The following is a 16828-nucleotide window of genomic DNA, read 5'->3' as shown; positions in this document are numbered from 1 at the left end:
TATCAGCTCTAATGGACATTCAAAAGCCAGTATAATTATTACAATGGTAATCATTACATTCAAATGCTTTGAGAAGCAAGAAAAAATATAAGAACCAATAGAAATATATAATAAAAATATATTTGTTAATACTGAAACTGTTAGAAAAATTTATTGCATTATTATATTTCTTGCTAACCTAAAAAGTTGCATACTGAAGATTACTTTTAACTGTTTACAGATTTAATTATTAACATTATGACTATTAACATTCTCAAAGAAACTTAAAATTTAATAAATGTTACATAAAAACATAGCTGAAATTACTGCCATTGCTCAATACACAAACTTAACAATTCAATAAAAACACACATCAAATAGCATAATTTCACAATTACTAAGAAAATACTTAATAATATTAATTGCTGATTATACTTCAGAAACAGAAAATTATGAATTTTTGAACTTTTCAAAGGCGCAAAACTATGTACGTGACAGTTATTTGTGCATTTAAAAATCAGTTTACAAAAGTGAAAAGGTAGGCACATAAGAGTTAATAGCAGCACATTTAAGCTTCCTATGAAGTGGCTTTATATATACATATATTATATAAATATATACATATATATTAAAAAAATATATGCATGTATATAGATTAAGAGGGTACTTTTCTGTTAATAAGGAGCTAAACGACAAACGTGGTAGCCTGTTTATATTATGTGATAAATAGTTGTGCAATGATGTCACTATGAAAAAGTAAGAAAAATGACTATCAAATCCAGGAATTTTCTCTCCTAGATTTTCAGTTAAGCAGAAGAAGTAGCAGATGTGAACATTTGGCAAGTTAACCACAAATACGATGTTATTGATTCTATGAAAAGTCATGTGCAAATTGGCAAAAATAAACATCAGCGCAACATTGCCTGCCACCATCTAGAGTCCTACCTTATGGAATTCATGTGGTGGTGATCACATGAAAAGATTTAAAATATATTTGGCAATTTTAAATGAAAGTTTTATGCCTCGCAAATAATCAGAAATTAATCTGAAAAAATGTAATTTGTCTTCCCCCCTCTTATTTATTCTGGATTAAATAAAACAGCAGTCAATCTTTTTAAAAATCACCAAAGTTGCTACCATCTAGTTAGATTTCACATCAATGTTTATTTCGGATAATAAATAGTGCTCTTTTAACAGAAAAGTACCAAAAGACAAAATTGTTAAACCACTAAACAACTTCTGACTATCTCAAAAAATGAAACAACCAAAAATGAAAGAGGTTACAAAAAATATGTGCACACAAAATTTACCAATTCTACTGCAGAATAATAACTAATATTTATAAAATCAAGATGAAAAAAATCTTACCATTTGAAAAAGGTTTAAAGACAGGATACTGGTCATATGCAGAATCTTTAGTCATATGTACATCGAGATCTAAGCCTGGTGCATGAACTTTGAATCTGTTTGGATCATAAGTAGCAGCTGGTGCAAGAGAAGCATTTTCCCATAAAAGCAGATCACTACACAATCTAAATATGATTATTAATAAGATTATATCAGTAATAAGTATCAATATACTTCATGACAAAGGAAACCTATGAATTTAAGACAGCCTTTTTTTTGGGGGGGGGGGTAATTAAAATTTTCTATTATTTGTGGATTTTTAGGGCAATTACAATAAATCACCTATTATTAGTAACTTTAATAGCCTTCAATACAACAACCCAAATATTGCCCACATAAGGCTCTTGTTTTTTATGCATCAGTTTCTTATGTATTTATTATAATAATAATCTACCTGCTTTTTTTATTTATATTTCAGTTATAAGCATGTTCACTATTTTTACTTCGCCATCAACTGAAAATGGCACTATGAGCACAAACATCAAATACAACTTTACAATAAAATTACATGGATTGTACCGCACTATTAAAAATAACTGGGGGAGAGTTTCAGTGACAGAAACTGTTTTATAGATTAAAAATTCTTTTTCTGACCACACTAATTTTTACTTCTTAGTGTGGCCAGAAAATCAAGTGAAATCAATCAAGATAAAAAAAAAAAAAAGTCAAGTGATGTGAGAAACAAATATTTCTAGCAATACAACCACTGTTTAGAATAAACTTACAAGAAATGTTTGTTCAAACCATTGGTCAAGCACGGCAAAATCTAAACAGGAGGAACCACTAGGAGACATGAACCTCAAAACAACATAGTGTTTCTGAAAGTTGAATTTAAATGATGAAGATGCCAAACTATTTTTGAAATATGTTAATTGAAGTTCTATCTTGCTGTATTTATGTCAAAAATGCATAAGGACTGAAATAAATTGTTTCAAAGTTTTCTCGTGGTGATTGCAGAATTTCGGTTGCCAAAATTTCTTGCAATGGCCTGTTTTAGTGAACTAGTAGCTTAAAAGCTCCAGAATCAATTTATATACTTTAATAAAAAATTTTATTTCAATTTAAGGGAAATAAAGAATATAGTCGAATCCTACTAATAAAACCAGTACATAACAAAACCCTGGATATAATGAACTAACGTTTTAGTCCCATCCAGTTTATTATACACTTACTGACACTGTATACATGTGAGAAGTCTGAAGGTGGTTGAGCACTATTAATATAAAAAAGCACTATTAATATGACGGAAAAAAAGAAAGAGCCCGCTTACCTCTGTATCAGCATTCAGCTCTCTGTGCTGGAAGAGAAGTATCAAGGTATGAGAAGGCTGAGCTTGCAGTACTCTTATGGGATTCTTTGTTGTGAATCAGGAATCAGATATTATGAGCTAGCTAACTACTTCTTGCTAAATACATATTGCTGATAGAGTAAACTTCCAAGAATATAAAAATAGGATATAACAAACTGTATGGATACCTTTGATTGAAACTCTTTTTGTATTTTTCACATATTTTCCACAATTTCAAGTTAAAAAAAAATACTAACCAGAAAAAATCATCCATGTTTAGATTATCAGGTTGCCCACCAGCAGCCAAGCGGTAAAGTCGCTGAACACTGGTAGTTCGGTCCGAGGTTTAAATCCCACGAACGGGCTGGCTGCATGGGCGTTTTCATGGTTTTCCCAATGTGTAACGTGTATACGAGCCAGTTACCCTTAGAAAGTCATCCATGAAGGCATCCCTCCCCTTAGGCAGATAGCCGTCGAGGCTTTGCCATAATCACACACACACACACACAGAATATCAGGTTACACATTCCATTCTTAAAGGAAAACATCTTTCTGTTAGTTTCACCCCCAACTTTTCTTTTGTTCTTAACTAAGGCTATATTATCCAGCTGTAGGAGAATGTGGATACATTAGGATACCATATGGTGTACATGATGACTGAACCAAAAAACATGAATGGGACTGTTAGTTCATAGGAATTTTGCTGTTCAGGTAAAGAAGTAGTACAGGATCTTATCCTGTACAGTTTTTCAGTTGATTCTTCTTTTAAGGTGTAAGGTCCCTCACTTGAAATTCTAAGTTAATGTTGGAAGTGAGGAACCTAGGAAATGATAAGCGAATAATCGCTACAGTTCGAAGACAGGAAACAACAAGAGAGAAGGGTAAATAACCCTTCATTATTTCTATAAGATTTAACAAAACTCCGCCTGGGAGTGAACAAATAAAGTCTGCACTTTTGACTTGAACTTAAAAGACTAAGAATTAAACTAAAACTAAGATTAACTAACTAAGTATAGCCAAAGCTATCAAGGTTCAATGAAAGTTGGCCCCTTAACTTATTTTACTACGAAGCTTAGCAAGGGCCTGAGTACGGCCGAGCGTAAAACAGCTTTGAGAGAGAGAGCGGCCAAAAAGGCAAGACGCGTGTAGTTCAGAAACTCTGTTTCTCTCTCTGTCTCAGTAAGTAACTTCATGGTTTAAATACCGCTCCTTCTCATTAAATATTCAGCAAATTCCAAAACTACGTTCTGGCCGGAAGTAGTAAGTTGAAGTTAAGAATTTGACAGGAAAGGAACTTTAACTTAAAATTTAACTGTTAATAAAATTAACATAATTCTTATAAAGGAATGAAAGGTTTTGATCATTATTGGTTTGTTTTGTTTGTTTAAATGCTCTTCCAGGCTGTATCCTTCAAATAACTGCAAGCTTGAACATTATATTAAAATGCTTTATTTAGGTCAATATGCACATTTTTCATTATGAGTTTGTATCAGCTTTATGTATTTAGCAAGAAGTAGTTAGCTAGCTCATAATATCTAATTCTTGATTTGCGACAAAGAATCCCATGAGAACCCCAAGCTCAGCCTTCTCATGCCTCGACACTTTGAGCACATACAGCCGAATGCTGATACAGAGATAAGTAGCCTCTTTCCTTCAGTTTTATATTAATAGTGACCAACCACCTTCAGACTTCTCACATGTCAGGCCTTGTATGACACTAATTCAGGCTTCAACTAGCACTGATAAATATACGAGGGCTATCCAGAAAGTAGATTACGTTTTGGAATAAAAAAATAAACAAAGTATAGGAAACAAATTTTATTATATACAGATGAAAGCCACACTCAAATACTACTTTTCTACATAGTCACCATACAAATTAAGGCATTTATCGTAGCGATGTACGAGCTTGGAAATTCCTTCGTCGAAAAATTCGGCCGCCTGCGCCTTCAACCACTTCGTTACCTCTTCTTGCAGCTGTGCGTCGTCATCAAAACGCTGCATAGCCAGCCACTTCTTCATTGCTGGGAATAGGTGGAAGTCGCTCGGTGCCAGGTCGGGACTGTACGGCGGATGAGGAAACAACTCCCACTTAAAAGATTCAAGAACTTTACGAGTGACATTTGCCGTGTGGGGCCGGGCGTTGTCGTGAATCAACAAGATCTTAGAGCTCAACATTCCTCTGCGCTTGTTTTGAATTGCTCTTCTGAGTTTTTGGAGAGTTTGGCAATACCTTTGAGAGTTTATTGTAGTGCCTCTTTCCAGGAAGTCCACCAAAATTACACCTTTTCTGTCCCAAAAAACAGTCGCCATCATCTTCCTTGCCGACATTGTTTGCATGCATTTCTTGGGTTTTTGGGGAGAACTTGTGTGCCCCCACTGCATTGATTGCAATTTCGTTTCACAGTTCACATGTTTCACCCATGTTTCGTCACCAGTAACGATGCGATCGAGTAAAGAGTCACCATCCTTATGGTAAGCGTCCAAAAAGTTCAACGCTGCAGCCATTCGCTGATTTTTGTGGTCCTCTGTCAAGATTTTTGGAATCCATCTTGCACAAAACTTGTGGTAACCAAGCTTTTCGCTGATGATTTCGTGCAACAAACTTCGCGAAATTTGTGGAAAACTCAAAGAAAGTTCCGTTATTGTGAAATTTCGATTTTCACGGACTTTAGCATCGACTTTTTCGAGAAGTTCGGCGGTCACTATGCTGGGTCTCCCACTTCGATCTTCGTCGTGAACATTGGTTCGGCCATTTTGAAATCTTATGACCCACTGACGCACTCCACCTTCAGTGATAATGTTGTCCCCATACACTTCACGAAGCTGCCGATAGATTTCTATCGGTTTACAGTTTTTGCAGTCAGAAACCTTATTACTGAGCACACCTCGCAGCTCGCGGGATTTTCAATTAACGCAGACATTTCAAACCGTCACAGTATCTGAACGGAGCACAGCACGAACCTCTCACTAGCACGGCTAGATGCAGGCTGAGCTGCGCAACGCTCTGACCCCAAGATGGCCGCGCTAGCCCCGCCCCTAGCGGACACAGACGGAAACGTAATCTACTTCCTGGATGGCCCTCGTATTTTGCTCAGTAGCCAGACTAACAATCAAAGTACCTCTGTATAGGTTTTTTGCAAAACAGAAGATCTTCTTTGTAAAAATCATTAAATCTTTGTGTAGCAACCCTACATATCTTGTTGGAAATTATTGCATTCTCAACATGCACTGGAATAATTGAATACCAGAGTGCAAGGTTACCTTTTAGTTTGACATTATGCTTGGCGATGGTTACAGATTTCAGCTAACTACCCAGCGAAGTCTTGAATGTGTGGATGAAGAGAAATTTAACAAAAATTTCTTTCCATATAAAAGAATAGATTTTGTAAATGATACTCATAGGCCATAAGATTATACCTAGTGCTATTTGAATTAAGTATAACTGATTCAGATAAGCTCAGGACTGGCAACAGAGCTGGTGCGGCTGCATCGGGTAGCAGAAATTAGGGCAGAGAAAACTTTCAGAACTTAGAAAAGCACCGATCAACAAAATAATTAAGGGATTACAAAATCTTTAGAATTTAGGGAAGGCACTAGGATGCAAAATTTATGGGCAGCAATATTTTTAGAATTCAGGGCATGCAGAGTCTGCACCCGGCCACAAAATGTATAACACAGGCCCTAGAAATTTATTTATTCAGGAATTAGATAAGCCTTAAGAATGTGTGGAAAATAGGTGTAAGTAAAATAAATAATTAAATTAATATAATTCAGGTTTAACTTCATTTGTATGTGATAGAAACGAAATAAAATTTAGTGGATAAACATGTGTTTAGTCACCAATCTCACAGTACATCACAAATACTGTATATCTAGATAAGTTTTATGATAGCCATGAATTCGAAGATTTTTAAATAACACATAAAAAGTGAAATTTTCCAATTAAAGGCATTGTGAAGAAATGTGAAGTGGTAATAAATGAAGATCATATTACAGAAACTTTTTATTGCAATGACAATGCTCTAATCATCAGTCAACTAACGAACAGCAAAATCTGTAGTATCCAGAAAACATTGTTATCGATAGTAAAGAAAGTGAGGTTGCTGAGGACAAAAACATTCTGATTGACAATTTAGTGGGAATTTTCAACAAGGCAATTAGAGAACTTGAAGATGAGAACTATGTAGCAGAACAAAGCATTATGCTTATTTATGGCATTAAAGAGAGAATTTTAGCCAAAAAAAAAAAAAAAAAGATCCACCTTAAAAAACTTACATTGAAAGAAAGGCTTAATAAAGCAGACAAAATACTGAGGCCTCCCCCCCCTTTTTTTTTGTAAATTTTGATTCATGTAAGATTAGAAATTCTCCATTATTTTATAAATACTATTTCATATTTTCAATTTTATATCTCTTACATGTAATCTTAGTAGATTTAAACTGATGATCTAATATCCAGAAAAATCCCAGACCCAGAAACGCTGAAGTCCTTATGGATATTGGACTTTATACCGTGTATAATATTTTGCACTTACGTTAATATGTGAGTAACATACTTGCCAACCTATGACACTCAAAAATCAGGAGATTTTTTTAAGAAATCAGGAGATTTTTCACAATGTTAAAAAGACTTTTTAAATTATAAAAATATGGTTTTTAATAATGAATTAACTTTAATAGTAACTAATTTTTAAATGCAAGCAACACGAAAATACCTTACACATAAAAAAACATTTTTATTACTTGCATCGTTTACGGAAATAAAAATAAAAGGAGGGAATTTTAGTTTAGAAAATTAGGAAGTTTCTTTCTTAAAGAACTAATTTTGTTCACTGCAATTGACACGTAGGCCTGCTTTCGCCAAGAAAAGTTCTTCTAATGTGTCATCACTAATATTAGATCTAAATTTAGTCCTCGTTTACGCAACAACATTGAAAATCCTCTCACACTCTGTACTACTATGGGGAACTGTCAAGATGGCCAACACAATTCTAGACAGTTGGCTATATTTTAAAATTCCATCATCCTTTCAGTTTTCCAATTAAACTCCAGTGGGTGTCAATCCTAGCTGATTTTATAACTTCATTCAAGTTTTCTAATTGTAAACTGCTGTTATGCAGCTGTTGGAACTGTTTCAATTTTTCCTTCCTTTTAGAACTCCTTTCAAAATAATAATAAATATCAACAATGTGTTCATCCACATTTATTGGTAAAGAAGCTGCCCCTTTTTCAGCTGCTAAATTTAAGAGGTGACAGGTGCACCTCATAATCTGCAAATCTGAATTTTCCTTTCTTAAGATGCCTGCAACACCAGTCTTCAAGCCTAACAATACTGGTGCATTATCGGCACCAAGTGCTAAGCAATTATCCAGAGGGCCTGCATTTTCTTTTAAAATTTAATAATTAGCTGTGGTATATTAAAGACTGTCAAATGTCCTTCTAAAATGGGGACAGAAAGTAAACTGCACTCAATTTCTTAAGAATCTGGATTAAAAAAAGAAACAACAATTGGATACAGTTTTGAATCGGTATTATTGCTTCTATCCGTAGAGAGGCAGAACGGAGCTGTTTTGTGCAATCAATGACTGAAGATTTATTTTTCAAACTCAATTCTTTAAAAATTGCACCTGTTTTGGTTCTTGCACTTGAGTATTTCTTAGCAATTTCACTATCGGGAAACATTTTTCTAAATAAAGCTGCAGCGTGATCCGATGCATTCAGTGGCAGGTTGTGCTCCAGTAAAAAGGCAGAGAACAGACATTCTGCATTAATAACTTTTTGGTCCTTTGTTTCCGAAGAAAAATTTAATTTTTCGTTTTTTAAAAAACAACTCATGTTATCCTTGTGTTTTTGTGTTCGCACATGTTTGAGAACATCCACCCTTCCACATTGCGAATTCGAAAAATCACAACGACAGGCGGTGCACATCGCAAATTTATTACATTTCCTTGAGGAATAATGGAAGGAAAGTCAACTGTGTACGATTTTTGAAACGTACACGAGTATTTCATTCTCGCAGACATAACAAAAGATGATAATTTCTAAAACTATTTCCCGAAGGCACGTGCACTCACACAACTCAGCACAAATTGAACGAAATAACTAAAGAACATCCAAATAACAGCTTTCCTTGTCCTCATTGGCTAATATATGCCAGCTGACACGCAGTGGAGTTCGATGCCCATTGGAGAACTGGAGAACGACGTTTCTGGGATACGTATAATGCTCTCACTCACAAAGCATAAGTTATCTGATTCGTAAGTTTTTGTTTTAGATATAATCTAGAGAAAATTCAATTGCTTTCAGACGTCCAAAATCACTTTTGTTCATATAACAAAGTATTAAGCCAAGTTCCATAAAAATCGTGAGAAATTTTAAGAATAAGAAAAAGTCCGGAGAAATATACTGTAAATCGGGTTGGCGGGAGATCGGTCGAAACTCGGGAGTCTCCCGCCTAAATCGGGAGAGTTGGCAACTCTGGAGTAATAATGTACTCACATATTAATGTAAAACAAAATTATATATAAATATTAACTGATCAAATTTTTTATATAAAATTCTGAAAACTTCTACTGTATGTTAAAACAATTCAGACAAAATAAAAATATAACAGAAAAAATGTGCTAAAATTATTTAGGGGTGGAAGACTGAACTTTGCACAATTTAAGTTTCATTTTAAACAATAAATTTCATTTATTATTGAAAAACACTTTCCTTAGTAAAGGTTAAAAATCGAAAACCAGGAGATTCAACTATCTAGCAGGAGACACAGTGAAAAACTGGGACAGCTGGCAGATATAGGTCTTACACATCTTTGTTGGTTGCAGTCTCTGGTACTAAATTTTCATCATTTACTGATTTTTTGTTTTACCATAATTCACATGACATGACATGGTCTTGGTTTTTCATTTTTAGATAGAAAAACAGCAAGAAAATTCAGATGCTGGAAATAGCATTTTTGGTCAATGAAATATTAAACCAAGCTATATAGAGCTTCAGAGAGATATAATTTCAATCAGGTTGGAAAGAGTATAATAAAAAATGGGGAGTGTACTTAAATCAGGAAAATTGTTACCTCTGAAATAGTGTATACAAAAACCAGAGTTAGTAATTTTACAATCAACATGATGATAGAAGCCTATCTTATTACCCCCCCCCCCCAAAAAAAAAATTGTACACAATAATACTTGTTGTAAGATGTTTCTGAGAAGTATATATAAAATTATTTTTATAAGATGCATTTTATTATGCTAATGAGAAACGTGCTTTTATGATATGGAATAAAAGAAGTTCATAGGACTTGATGACTGGCAATAGCAACTGAACTTTATTTGAGTCAGAAAGATGCAACTCAACGAAAACAATAAAACTCTCCAGAATAAGTGAAAATATTTTTTATTTCCTAAGAAGTTAATTTTAAAATTGTAAATTAAATAAAAATGAATTTGAAATTGATAAATTCTAAAATAAATAAAAGATATTAATTTATACTACTAAATATTTTACTGTTACTCAATGTCTTGAAAAACACTATTTTGGATTTAATCCCATTTCAAGTACTTTTCGACTTTTTAAATTAATTTTTAGCACTTACTTAAATATTCATAAATTATCTTTCAATTAATAATGACCTGAGAAGTTTAAAGCCATAAAAATCATAAAATCGAAGAATGCATTTAAAAACTCCCATTGAACATTTAGAAATACTTTTACACTCAGAAATAACTTCTAATAAAAAGAGAATACACCCACAAGAACATTTTTAATACATGCTCTAATCATAACATCAATATAAAATTTATGCAGTATAAAATAATACAGTTATTAATCCATAAATGACAATATGGTAAAAAATTTGAAGAACTTATTTTTAAAGAGCTTTACTGAAAACTCAGTAATTTGCAATTAAAGTAACAACAAAAAATACAGATATACTTACCTATTGGATAGCAATTCAAAGAACTCTTTATCATGTAAAATCATATTAATAGTAGGAAGTGTAAATTCCAGCAAATATTCACTCTTATTTACAATTTGTTCCAGGAAATTCAATATAGTTTCTTTGTTAGCAGGTTTGACAATCTAAAAATATATATAATAAAGCATTTAAATAAAAAAATTCAATAAAAAGGTACACTGCTCAAAAAAAAAAAAAAAAAAAGGACAGTCCTATATCTCCCGATCTACTGGGCCGATTGACAAAATTCAAATTGCGTTCTTCATGTCTCGAAAGCGCGACTTAGGATATATATTAGATTTATATATAGCACTATTCTAACATAGGTATTTTGACATAAAATCGGACTTTTTCTGAAATATCCCTTAGAAAGTTCTTCACGAAGTATTCCGTCACAGCCTTTAGAGGCTAAACATTTTGAAGCTATGAGATGAAAGGAAAGACTGGTTTCATCAAAAGGTTTTGGTTTATTTTATTATGACAAAGCACACTACGGCTATCTGCCTAAGGGGAGGGATGCCTTCCTGGAGGACTTTCTAAGGGAAACTGGCTCGCATACACGTTACACATGGGGAAAACCACGAAAACGCCCATGCAGCCAGCCCGTTCGCGGGATTCGAACCTCGGACCGAACTACCAGTGTTCAGCGACTTTACCGCTCGGCCGCTAGTTCATCAGGAAGGGAAAAAACATCTTTAAGTGACATCCACATACATCACTGGATAAACTCCTGAATCTTCAAATAATTCGACTGAGGAAATCATGGGATTCACCATTTATGATACGATATGATGTTCTATAATGTAATTTACACAACCATATAGTTTAAAATCAGTCGCTCTTCACTTTAATCTGCTGATGATATCGTTTTGTCTTTTCTGTTAACACAAGCTCAATTGATGGTATTTGCTGGTGTACTCGTCCAAGTGTTTTCTCTTTGAACACCTAAATTCTTTGAAGTATCCTGAAAGTATATTCGAAAGCGTCCAACTTTTTGAACATCTTGGTACGTCTGACAGGCAAATTTCCCTGCAAATTTTTGCTTACTTTTCTCCCTAATTTTCTTCTTTCCTTCTACAGTTATTTTCAGTGCTCACACAAGAAAATTAAGATTTTTCGACTGCTAGACTTCCATACATTTTGCATTCTTGTCAATTTTTTAAAATATCAATTATATGAATTGCGTTTCAGCTAAAGACAGCTTTTCATTTTTTAGTCATTTTAGCTATAAATAAAGTTTAAAGCGAAGTCCAAAGGATAAATAATTTAATTAAAAGATTTTTGCTAAATGACAAAGAAATAAAACAGTCCAGCACGGTTTATTCTGTACCACAGAGTGACCCGATTCTTATATCGGCTGAAACAATCTAAATCATATTAAAGATCATGTTTTTTTATACAATCTATAACGTGCGAGAAAAAATTAGCTTCTTAAAACATGCTTTCTAAGAGAATTAATATAAAAATTTATATTTATATATATATTTTTTAAAGTTGGGACTTGAACCAAACTGTCAGACTTTTAAAGCTTATTTTACATGGTGGTTATTATTAAAGTTCCACTTTGAAATGGTCATAAAAGGAAAACTACCGGACCAAATGTCATCAAACTTGGGAAACGTGTAAAGGAGGTTATGAGAATTTATTTTCGGCGAAAAAAAAAAAAAGAGTTAAAAAACTCACCATCAGGGGAAAAATGGCGCTGTATACAATATTGTTAAATGAAATAAGACACGAAAACATCTGTTTAAAATGTGTTTAATATTTTCCGAAACGTGTTACAAAGCATGTTCAATGTAGCGTCCAGCATTTTCCGAAAGCAAGTTAAATCATGTTACTGCATTCTCAACAGCAGCTCTTAGCATATCAGGTTTGGTTTTGGTTTGGTTTATTAGATTACGGCAAAGCACTCGAGGGCTACCTGCCTTAAGGGAGGGATGCCTTCGTGGAGGACTTTTTAAGGGAAACTGGCTCGTATACACGTTACACATAGCATATCAGGAGGAATGTTATCAGTGTATCACATTTTTCATTTCTGCCAAATTGTTTAGATTATCACCATAAACAGTGCTTTTGAGATAACCTCATAGACAAAAGTCACAGAGGTTGAGGTCTCGTGGGAAGAAGGGAAGTGTTGGCCTATAAGACGTTCATTTGTGAAATGTTGCCTAAGTAACTATGCGACACTCTTGAGGTGATGCCCAGCCTGCATAAAAATTGTAGTATCTAAAATGCCACGTTACTGCAGTTCATGTATCACGAAACATTTTAATATTGGCTCTAAGGAACTACAATCGCAGTGGTCCAGCTGTCGACTGCTCTTCAGAAAAAAATTGTTCAGTTATAAAACTAGCTGTCATTCAAGAGTAAACGGTGTGAAATGACTGTTATGCAATCGAATGCAGTAGGAGAATGCAATGGAACTAGATAGATAACATGAGAGATTTCTTTGGCCCAAATCGATTAAAAGCGTTTTGAATCAGTATCTTCATGTTTTAGTGCTGAATTCAGGCTTAAAAAATTACAAATTAGCGATCTGTAAGAAAACGATTTCCAGATTGTACGCACTTGTGAGAGTGATTTGCGATCTCACATTTTCTAATCGCTAATTCGTGGTTTGCACGAACGAAATTCTCACTTACAGGGATGGCGCACTCGACATTTATCGAAGTTAACGTCTTTAAATAATAATTTGCTTACTTCAAAGTTTCTTAAGGGTATACAACATATTAAACCCGTTTAACAAAAGGTTAAGTTAGATTCCGACCCATATTTCGTTTAACAATATTGCATACAGTGCCATTTCCCTCCCTGGTGGTGAGGTTTCGAACTTCCTTTTTTTAGCGAAAAATAAATTCCCATGACCTCCTTTACACGATTTCCAAGTTTGATAACATTTGATCCAGTAGTTTTCCTTTTATGACCGTTTCAATGTGGAACTTTAATTATAACCACTCTGTATATTATTAAATTTTAATTTGAAGCTATGCGTTATATGTATACCATGCGTAAAATTTTCGCTTTTATGGAAAAATAAAAAATCGAAGACAATATACTTAGTGTAATGGACCAAAACTGAAAACATTTCCCCTCCCTCCGAAAATAAAATATTGAAATTTCGAACTTGAATTTACTGGGTTATTGAAATATTTAATTTGACTTATCTTCTAAGTCCTAGTTCCGACAACAATTCCGTCAAAAATTCCGAATTACTTAAGCTTAAGTTAAAGATTTAGTATATATTCACTGTATGTTAATAAAGTAATCAGAGTGTAATAAAAATAAATTATAGGATTTACGCTGATGTAACTTTTTGTCTGACTGCACAACATGTAATGGAAGAGAAGGCTTGTAGAGATCTGTTTTTGACATGCCTCTAAAAGTAGATGTCATATTAATTTTGTCTCTTCAATGTCAAAAAACTTTCCTTTGAGAGGCAACTTTAGTTTTTGAGAAAGAAAAAAAATCACAAGAAGACAAATTTGAAAAACATGCAGGACGATTGAATATACATACTTATTTTCCGAACACAAGCGGTTCTCCGACTGGTTATTGAATAATGATTAGATGCATTGTCATGCAATACAAAACATTTGGAATACGTTTTCTGGTTGAATAACGTAAGATTAAAAGTCATCTGCTTAATTCACATCCATTTACAAGTCAACTACTCGGGCAATTGCAGAATCGTTTTGATCCTGAGCTTGTAAGACAAACCTAATATCACTGGATTTAAAGACTTCTTTAATCTTCCGAGAACGTTCCTTCTTTAGCTCATATTCCAAGAATATTAAGTGAATACAATTATTGCCAAAGAAATTGAATATTCATTTGCACTACGGCTTGGTAGTTTACTAACGAGTTAACAAAACTTAAATTCTGCTTTTTGTGTCTAAGAATACAACAATATTTTAAATATTTACAAATAAAATATTAAATTGGAGATTTAATTGGAGCCTCATCAGTTGCCTAGCATTTGAAAAAGAAAATATTGTTAAATACTAATTGTTTGCTGCTCAGTCTAACCCAGGCTGCATGGTTGGTTTTCGTAGTTTTTTAGGTTCTCTTTACAAAGATTCTCTATGAAAGCATCTTAATCAAATAGCTCCCATGTTCTTTCTATGTTCAAATAACCAACTTACCTAGTTTAAGCGCGATTTCCAAGTGAAGTTACTAGTAAAATCCGATACTCATTAAAAATCCTGTAGCTAGCCAATCGGGAGTAACATGAAAGAAACGGAACAAATAATTGAAATGTTGTTACGATACGCTGTTTCTTAACTTAGATGGTAATTCCTTAATTAAATAGCCCACCAACGGCCAAGCGGTAAAGACGCTGAACACTGGTAGTTCGGTTCGAGTTTCGAATCCCGCGAACGGGCTGGCCGCATGGGCGGTTTCGAGGTTTTCCCCATGTGTAACGTGTATACGAGCCAGTTTCCCTTAGAAAGTCCTCCACGAAGGCATCCCTCCCTTTAGGCAGATAGCCCTCGTGTGCTTTGCCATAATTAAATAATCCAATTCAATCCTTAATTAAATATAATTGATTTGTAAATTCTACTAGAACTGACGGTAAGAATTGAAGTGGAAATAAGTAATATGTTGTGCAATCTTGATTAATATAAAATTTAAAATATTTGCATAGAAAAATGTTTGCATTCAGACAGAAAGTTTTTTGAAATATTTGCAATTACTTTCTAAGAAGGATTTATTAATAACAGCAATAATTACTTATTATATTACTGATGATTAGGATTCAGTTCTTGACAATTACATTCTAAATTAGAATTTTAAGGATATAATGAAAATATGCTACGCACAAAAATACATTTTAGGAAAAAAATGAGTTGATTTTTTATGTTTTAAAACTTCTTAATTCATTTAGTAAACATCGAATCCTCGTTGTTTATTGAATCCAGAATGTTGGTGTCGTTTGTATAATTATTCTTACTTGTCCACAGAATCTGCTGACTTATCCAGCCATTAAGTAGCTGCAGATCATTTCTACATAACCATTGAACTTCCATTAATTCAGTCTCTAGAGGGTTGTATGTTTATATCATAATTTGACTTTATAAAAAATGATTATTCTAAATATTATGTTTCTATAAAAATATATTGTGCTTTAAAAATATGGATAATAGTATCAGCCGCTCTTTCAGCCACTTCAAAAGCAACAGTTTGTTTAGAAATAAATTATGCAGTTAATGTTATAAAATTCAAATAAATATCAAACGAAAATTCTCAGTTTTAGACAATTCGATTTAAACGAAGTAAAGTAGCAGACGATAAAACGCCGAAGGTAAAAATTTACTCTTACAAAAACTTATTCTTAAATTTTTTTAAAAAAGAAAAGATACGAGAGAAATTTAAAAAAAAAATAGTTAAAAATTTGAATAATATCATCTATAATTTAAAAAAATAGCCTTTCATATAGTATTAATAAATATTTATTACGCATCATTGAGGGAAAAAATGTCATATAATTAATTCTCCATAAAATTTTACTTGAAGTTTAAGGTTAAAAATAGCTGTGGCAATTCAGTGTAACAAAAATCCATAGACCACATTTGGCGTTATTATCGCTCAAAAAAAAAAAAAAAAAAAGTGCCAAATTTCAAAACGCGAAATTATGTAAATTCGTGTATATCTTAGAAAATTTTGAGTAAAAAAGTCTAATTTTTTGCAGATATGCTTAAAACTACACCTACTTTAAGATGATGGTAAAAATTTTATAGGTTATAATTCAAAATTTTTTTCGAAAAATCTATAGAAATTATTTAAAAATAAAAATTTAAAAAATAAAACGCAAAAAATGGGTAAATTTTATTTGGAATGAACCAAAATTTCGAAATGTGAGAGAAAAAATCAAAAAAGTTTAATAAAAAAAGAGATATTAATAAATATTTGCCAAATTCAATTAACATTGAGGAGCTAAAATGTTGAGAGCTAATATTTTAAAAACTAATCGTACGATTTTTACAAAACTTGGTATTCTGGCAAAATTTGAGTCGTAGAATCGAAATATGTAAAAAAATTGGTATGTTATTTCAGAAAAAGTCCGATTTTGTGTCAAAATACCTATGTTAGAATAGTACTATATATAAATCTAATATATATCCTAAGTCGCGCTTTCGAGACATGAAAAACGTAGTTTGAATTTTGTCAATCGCCCCAGTAGAATGGGAGATATAG

General features: G+C 33.0%; 1 protein-coding gene across 4 annotated transcripts in view; it reads right to left on the bottom strand.

Annotated features, from left to right (window-relative positions):
• Positions 1–16828, bottom strand: part of Atg2 (Autophagy-related 2) — a 286485-nt gene that overhangs the window by 110298 nt on the left and 159359 nt on the right. For all 4 annotated transcript variants that reach the window (XR_015039434.1, XM_085810699.1, XM_085810697.1 and 1 more), the window contains exons 19-20: positions 10616–10758; positions 1348–1511 (exon numbers count right to left, since the gene is read on the bottom strand). Coding sequence is in view for 3 of the 4 variants with exons in the window: in XM_085810699.1 (XP_085666825.1) it covers positions 1348–1511; positions 10616–10758 (307 nt within the window). In the remaining variant the exon portion in view is untranslated. The remainder of the gene's footprint in view (positions 1–1347; positions 1512–10615; positions 10759–16828) is intronic.

Source organism: Stegodyphus dumicola, chromosome 2, assembly GCF_044657685.1.
Source record: "Stegodyphus dumicola isolate Sdum_Otavi_A_Nest chromosome 2, ASM4465768v1".
Lineage (NCBI taxonomy): Eukaryota > Metazoa > Arthropoda > Arachnida > Araneae > Eresidae > Stegodyphus > Stegodyphus dumicola.
The sequence above is the reverse complement of the archived record's forward strand: the minus strand, read 5'-3'. Positions and strand labels throughout refer to the sequence as shown.